Source organism: Oratosquilla oratoria, chromosome 5, assembly GCF_046742065.1.
Source record: "Oratosquilla oratoria isolate Oo_2021 chromosome 5, ASM4674206v1, whole genome shotgun sequence".
Classification (NCBI taxonomy): Eukaryota; Metazoa; Arthropoda; class Malacostraca; order Stomatopoda; family Squillidae; genus Oratosquilla; species Oratosquilla oratoria.
This window is the reverse complement of record NC_134781.1, coordinates 66,890,769-66,898,268: the sequence shown is the minus strand read 5'-3', so window position 1 is coordinate 66,898,268 and position 7,500 is coordinate 66,890,769. Positions and strand designations below refer to the sequence as shown.

Genomic DNA, 7,500 nt, shown 5'->3' with positions numbered 1-7,500 from the left:
TTTTTTTGTTCTTCAGCCCAAGAGAGATCAACAAAAAAAAAATAATAATAATAATAAAAAAAAATGGACTGAAGGGGTCACTACTACTACCCTTTGTACAATGGTAATACTCAAAACGAAGGTTGGAAGGATTGCGAGGTAAAAGAAATAGGAATTTGAGGGCGACCTTCGAGGGTGAGGCTTCAAGGCCGACATTGAAGGGCCGAGCCTCAGACTGCAACTGTAAGACGCAGCCTTATGGGCAAACAGATATTCGAAGGCGACCTTGAGGTTCCCGGGATTGTATCCTCACCTTGTTGGTACTGAGAGGTTGAGGTGTCGAGAACTGCCGGGGTGGCTAACACAGGTTTCACGTCTTGCATACTGATCGGGGTGAGTGGGGTGAGGCCGCCGGCACTACCTATTGGGGTGTTAGGAGGTGTTAGAGGTATTAGGATGGGTGTTAGAAGGGGTAATAGGGGTAGGTAGGGTGTTGATTGGGGGTGTGCACAGTGAATAGGGTGTGGTAGGAAGGGGTGAAGAGATGTTTTAGGGTGTTTGGGGGAGGTAGGTGTGTTAGGGATTTTGGGAAGGAAGAGGGAGTGGATAGTGAGAAGGTGGATTGGGAGGTGGACAGGTTAGTGGGAGGCCAAGGGATGGGAGTGAACGAGGAATGGATATGTGGAATGGGAGATTGTGGGAGGAGGTGGGAGGAGGAGAGAGAGGGAATGGGAGTGGGAGGAAAGGAGAAGAGGAGGGATACGCGAGGTTTGTGATAAAGGAATTGAGGAAATTGAGGGATTTTTGGGAGTCGTGGAGAAATTGTGGGAGGGAAGGAAAAGGTGAGAGGGATTAGTAAAGGGTTCTGCCTGACACTGATTATTTTGAGAAAAAAAAAGAAGAAAAAAATTCTTTTTCAACCTAATCATCAACACAGATTTTCCTTTTTCCCACTGAATAATTTAGTCTAATGTTTGCAAATCAAAATTAGTTTTGTTTGGAATCCATTTCATCTTATGCTACGAATAAAAATGGTAGTAAATGGATACGAAATTATGGAAAATCAAGAAGTTTACATGCTATAGAGAGAAACAACATAATTGCAAATAATAGACAATCTGGATAACTAAAAAAAGTATCTGGTATTAGGCTAGGAAGAAGAAAAACAAAAATGAGAAAAAAAAATAGACGAGACAGTTACCCCTTTGTTACGATGGCGTTCCCCCAAGACGAATAAAATCGTGTGGCATTGGCCAAAATAAATCATCAAAAGGGGCTTACCGTACCAAAGGAGTTGAAGAAGAAAGAGGAGCCAAGTTAGAAAAAAAAGGAAAGAAAAAAGACGGAGAAAGAAGATATTCTTTGGCACGAGTCTGAAGAGAAGACAAATGTAAAAGAAGAAGAAAAATTCTTGAACATGGCCGCTCGTATTTTTGAGAACATTCTGACCATTTCATTCAGCTGAGGGACCGTCAGACACGGCCTAATAAGCGTCTCACATACTTTATACTCTTTTCAACGGGATTTGAGAAAAACTCAACGTCTCTTAACATAGGAAACCCTTTTAGATGAACGAAAATGACTAATATTGAACGAAGAAGTCATCTACAATACGTGACAATGCCATGTCCAAGGGGGTTGTTAAAACACAAATACACACAATTTAAGTCGTTACACGTTACATCTTATGCGTTACACGTACCGAGAGAAGTGGAGAGAGGCGGCGTGTACACGTGATTGGTGTTGCTGTTGGTCATGGCCATGGACTCGTAGAGCGCGTCCGTGGTGGCTGAGGCCACGGACACGGACGGGAAGGCGGCGCTGTGGTCCACGAAGGACTGCACGCTGAAGACACAGTACGAAAAAAATATACATATGCTGAAGGCACAGTACGGAAAAAAATACATATTTTGTTCCACTTTTTTTCTTAAGTATGCAGATTTTGGCCTTTACTTTTTGGATGAAAAATAGAACAAAATGTAATGAAACTCATGAAAATTGAAGGTAAATGTACTCCACATCTATTGAGTTTTAATATGACAAAACAAAAAAAGTGTAATACGATACAAAAATAATTTAATTTTTATTTTCTGGTTATTTTCCTTACATACATTTACATAATTACTTATCTTCCATTCACTTATCTTTTTATCTATTTATTGATTTCTTCATTTTTACTGTTGCCACATGATACTGCGCACACAGTTTTTTATACAAACATCATTTATTTTTGGCTATAAAGGCCGTTGAAGCCATAAATTTGTGGCCCCGTAAGCCACTAAATAGTAGCTCGGGACCTTTATGCCATTCAGGATACTTCCTTTGGAAGGAAAGAGAGAAAACACTTCTGCAGAAGGAACCACGAGGGACTTACCTGTAAGGGGAGGCTGTTCCTCCCGTGACGGCGCCACTGAGGTCGGGCAGGATGCTCTTGCTCACATCCTCACTCTTGAGGGAGGACCACTGCTTCGACCAAAGCATCTGGAGGAGGAGGAGGAGAAGTGTGACATGAGTACCTGCTTAGTAACAAATGTCCTAAGGACGATTTTATTCAGCTGAGGAGTTAACTTGGGGCTCAAAGGTGAGTATCACTTAGCCAAGACTCTGCTTCAGGTCAAAATTGATTCTTTGCTGAATAAAATCGTCTGGTGTTAAACAAGAAGGAAAACATGAAAGTCACGCTAGTAAAAGGGTTAACGTCTTCAGCGGTTTTATTTGTTTGAGAAGCAGGTAATCCTCTTGGAGTCGATCAGAAGAGAATCTCGAAAGCATCATAGGGCCGGTATCGATCAAAATTCCCTTTCAGAATCGGGTTTGCCCCTTTGTCCAGTACGAGCTTGACCCTCCAACCCTCCAAGAAGTCACTCTATTATATGAATAATATTAATAATAAACATACACAACACAGGCGTGGTGTCATGTGACTGTATGCATTCAACACAGATACAAATTCTCATCCATGATTCAACGAGTCACGAATACAATGACATTACGAGTTCCATAGCCCCTACACTCCAACCCCCCCGGAACTGTTCTGTAGCCACAACATCATTCATAAATTGACACCGAGGCACGGGACCAGACCCTCGAATCAATTGCATAAAAAATTCATGAAGAGAAGAAGAGAGAGAGGGAGGGAGGGAGAGGAAAAGAGAGAGGGGGGTGGGAGGAGACTTGCGATACATTGACGTAATTGTTGTGACGCAAATTAATGACGTCATTTTGGTGACGCAGTAGCCTCGGCAGAACACAATAAAAAGTTTCTGTCGAAGATGACTTTCTCCCGAGTTTGGAAAAAAAAAAAAAAAAAAAAAAATCGCCCTCCGCTGACTCGGCCAGAATGCGTCACCGATTTGACGCAGTTTATTTTTCGCGTATCAGAGGGTCGTCCGCCAGCTGAATAAAATCATCAGATATTAACCAGAATGAGGCTTATGAAGATCGTGACTGGATTGGAGAGCAAAAACAACCTTGACTACAGAAGGAGATTCCTTCGGATAACTAGAATCACCTGAAGGCACTCATAGTAATTACATATATAATCACAAAACAATCAAAGAGGAACTAATACATTCAATTCTGTGTCATCTACATGGCGCCCTTCAAAGGCTTTATTCTGGCTAATACCATACGAGTTAATTTAGCTGTGTGTGTGTGTGTGTGTGTGTGTGTGTGTGTGTGTGTGTGTGTGTGTGTGTGTGTGTGTGTGTGTGTGTGTGTGTGTGTGCGCGCGTGTGCACATCTTCGATAATAACTCACAAACGACACAAGTTGTTTGGATAGCGCATTGGCGGGTACAGCCGCGGACAAAAGTTTTGATCCATTCGACGGTTTTAGCTATGCTTCCGAGTGTCTAGCATTTTTGTTTTGTTCCCTGTACTTGTTTCACTGTACTAGGTCCATTTCTCTCTTATCTGTCAAATTATATAAAAACTCGGGGACACAAGTACCATTTACACGTTGAAAAAAATAAAGTTCTAAATTCTTGTCAGAGACTGTACTTGGCTAATGTACTGACCACAATATTTGATAAAGTTTGCAAATATAGGTTGACAGGGGCGTGAAATCGCGACGAAGATGTTGGGCGTATTGCTCCCCCTCAAGCAATTGCTCAAGTTATGACTCAGGATGGTTCTGTGTGTACTTTGCTCATTACAATCGGGGAGTCAATTGTGTGTATCTTTGGCTGCTATGACACGGGAAACGTATTGAAACATATTACGCAAACAGACTCGTTTGTCATTCGCGCGCACACACACACACACACACACACACACACACACACACACACACACACACACACACACACACACACACACACACACACACACACACACACACACACACACACACACACACACACACACACACACACACACACACACACACACACACACACACACACGCACACACACACACGCACACACACACTTAAATACACACACAATGTATATACAAATAGGTATATGTATATACAGTATATGTATACATGTGAAAAACAAGTGTGTATGAATACATACACAATATACACATCTCATACACGAAAGATATCCATCCTTACTTACGTATACAATACTGTTGACACATTTGCTACGTACACTTTAGGACAACAATGAGCTGATATAACGAAGCGGCCAATACTCTGTTTATAGAAGATCTTATGTATTTGGCTTCACTTCTGCCTCGAGACAAGTCCAAGAGGAAGCTATTCGTGTGTTCTAATCTGTCACTGGACTATGTCGGAAGATCTATGCACATTATTCCACACCACTGAATTAGTTTAATATCTCCTTAACTTACAGATGTATGTACGTTTATGTGTACTATTGTGTGTTTGTGCGCCCGCGCGCGTGTGTGTATGCGTGTGTGTATGTGCGCGTGTGTGTGCGTGTGTGTGTGCGTATGTGTGTGTGCGCGTGTGTGCGTATGTGTAAGCGTGTGTGTGCGTGTGTGTGTGTGTGTGTGTGTGTGTGTGTGTGTGTGTGTGTGTGTGTGTGTGTGTGTGTGTGTGTGAGCGTGTGTGCTTGTATGTGTGTGTACAAGCGCACGCATGATTATATATGCGTGCGCACATGCATGCGTTATGTGTACTCACGCTTGTGTGCATGCTTACGTGTATGCATGCGCACGAATGTGTGTGTGCGCGCCCGCGCGTGTGTGTTTAACCACTCCCAAATCCAAGTTTCTTGACTGAAACTGAGGACGGCTCTCCGGCCACTACCGCCGACATTACAAGTTAATCTCATTCAAAAATCGAATCCAACTCTTAAAAGTTTACCCACTGCATAGAAATCCCAAGGAATTACTCCTCGTCCGCTGGCTTTACGAAGCCTGACAAATAAAATGTGCTCGCCTTAGCACGAATCCGCTAACACAGCAGCACTCAGTAAATCCAGAGGACCAAACAGAATGAGTGCTGGCCTCCTGTACGACGTCACTTAGACTTCCAAATAAGGTCATAAAAGGTTATAAAGCTTGTGATTGGCTGGCCGCTGACCGTCGCTCTCCCTCCCACCCCTAAACGACCAATAAGATTATAGATGGCGCCTTACGAAAACGCCAATAAAGAAGGACGGAAACCTTTGTCTGCGGAAAGTGATTGGACGAGGTGGGATATAGCTGTTTTTATTGGGGCCCGGAGAAGGGGCCCCTCCGTCTGGGGGAAAGGGAAGAAAGAGAAAAGAGAAACCAAGAGAGAGAAAGAGAGAAAGAGAGAGAGAGAGAGAGAGAGAGAGAGAGAGAGAGAGAGAGAGAGAGAGAGAGAGAGAGAGAGAGAGAGAGAGAGAGAGAGAGAGAGAGAGAGAGAGAGAGAGAGAGAGAGAGAGAGAGAGAGAGAGAGAGAGAGAGAGAGTTTCCAGGTTTACCCGGAAGAGGGGATGAAGGGGAGAGGGGAGGAGAGGGGAGGGTAGTTTGGTATTACGACAAAAAAACTACGTTTTTTTTTTGTTTGGGTTGTACGGGGTTAGAGGTACCCTTTACTCACGCCCAGAGTTGGAGGTAAGGGAAGAAAGAGAGAGGAAGACCGAAAGAGGGTCAGGGGATCTCGAAAGAAAAGATGAAGAAGAGGAGTTGATACTACTACAAGAATCACTCCAGTTCTTCTTTATGTAGGTCAGGTGTGGAGGGTACCTCTACCCGCCACTGAGGGGAAGAGAAGAAAGAGTCTGGAAGACCGAGAGGGGTCCGGGTTACTCGGAAAAGAAACGAGCCCGGTACTACTACACATCTAAAAGATATTTTTATTGGGGCCCGGCGACCTGGACCCCGCCATTCCCGCCTTGAGGGGAAGGGAAGAAAGAGAAAGAGAGACCAAGAGCTGGCCTGCGCTACGGCAGGTCCTAAGGGGGGGGACAAACATCACCCTAGTTTTCTTTGGGTGTGAAGGGAGCGTGGGTGAGGCAAGACGGGGCCATTGTCCCCCTCCCCTTCCTGCTTGGAGAAGGGAGCAGGAGATGAGGAAGTGGAATGAGGCAAGGGGGCATCAAGGAGAAAAATAGAGAAAAAAGAGAGAGAAAATGGGGAGGAGGTCGTTTGGTGAGGGAACCTCGCGGCCCCGTACTACTGCGGGAGGCGTAGAGGGTGACGGGCATTATCCCGGCGGAGGAAGAGAAGGAAGGGGAGGGGAAGGGCGGGGGGGGGGGGCGTCGAGGAGGAGGAAGAGAAAATGGTCAGCCATTGGCGGAGAGCAAATCCCGGCCGGAGGAAGGGACGACGACCATTGGTGGGGGGATTACGTCGGGGGACGGAGGTGGAGATGACGATTGGTGGGGGGGGTTAATCCTGTGGGAGGGGGGGAGCGAGGGGAAAGAAGGAGGGGGGGGAGCAGAGCGAGTACAACCATCTCGGACAGTCGAGGGCTATTGAGGCGCCGATTGGAAGGGGAGTGACTGCGTCAGGAGGGTGAGACTTCTGCAGAAGGGGGGGGGGAGGGGAGTGTGAGAGGAGAGGGGAGGATGGGTGGGGAGAGAAGGGAGGGAAGTTAGTATCTGCAGCGAGCCTCGGTTGCTACAGAAAAGAGAAAGAAAAGAGAAAGGCAGAGAGAGAGAGAGAGAGAGAGAGAGAGAGAGAGAGAGAGAGAGAGAGAGAGAGAGAGAGAGAGAGAGAGAGAAATAGAAATCTACTGAAAGTTAGGAATAGATAAATATAGACCGATTATTATACTGATAAAGAAATCAGAGTGGAGAGAGAAAGAAGAAAAAAGAGAGGAGAGAAGAGAGAAGCGAGAAGAGAGAGAGACTTAAAGATGGTAGAAACAAAAGAAATGATTGTGACGTCATGTTGATATCATGGAAAGTTGTGTGACATTATTTCGAGGAAAAATCATCATGAACGTGATGCGATAAGAGAGAGGATGTGATACAAACTCATATCGGATGTGATGAGAGTGACTTCACAGCGGTGGATGGGAAGGCGGTAATGGAGAAAACAAGCGATATGACGTCATGTCGAAGGAGAGGGAAAGCGGCGAAAACAAGCAACACGACGTCGAAGGGGGGTTGAATATAAAAGGAAAAGAAAGCG

At 45.1% G+C, this 7,500-nt stretch overlaps 1 protein-coding gene across 5 annotated transcripts in view; it reads right to left on the bottom strand.

Annotated features, from left to right (window-relative positions):
• LOC143025523 (uncharacterized) overlaps positions 1–7,500 on the bottom strand; it is a 136,668-nt gene that overhangs the window by 11,565 nt on the left and 117,603 nt on the right. For 4 of the 5 annotated variants that reach the window (XM_076185310.1, XM_076185314.1, XM_076185311.1 and 1 more), the window contains 2 exons: positions 2,354–2,460; positions 1,682–1,824 (listed from right to left, as the gene is read on the bottom strand). In XM_076185310.1, the coding sequence (XP_076041425.1) occupies positions 1,682–1,824; positions 2,354–2,460 (250 nt within the window). Of the gene's footprint in view, positions 1–292; positions 401–1,681; positions 1,825–2,353; positions 2,461–7,500 lie in introns of all 5 variants that reach the window. The other variant, XM_076185312.1, reaches the window with a different exon arrangement.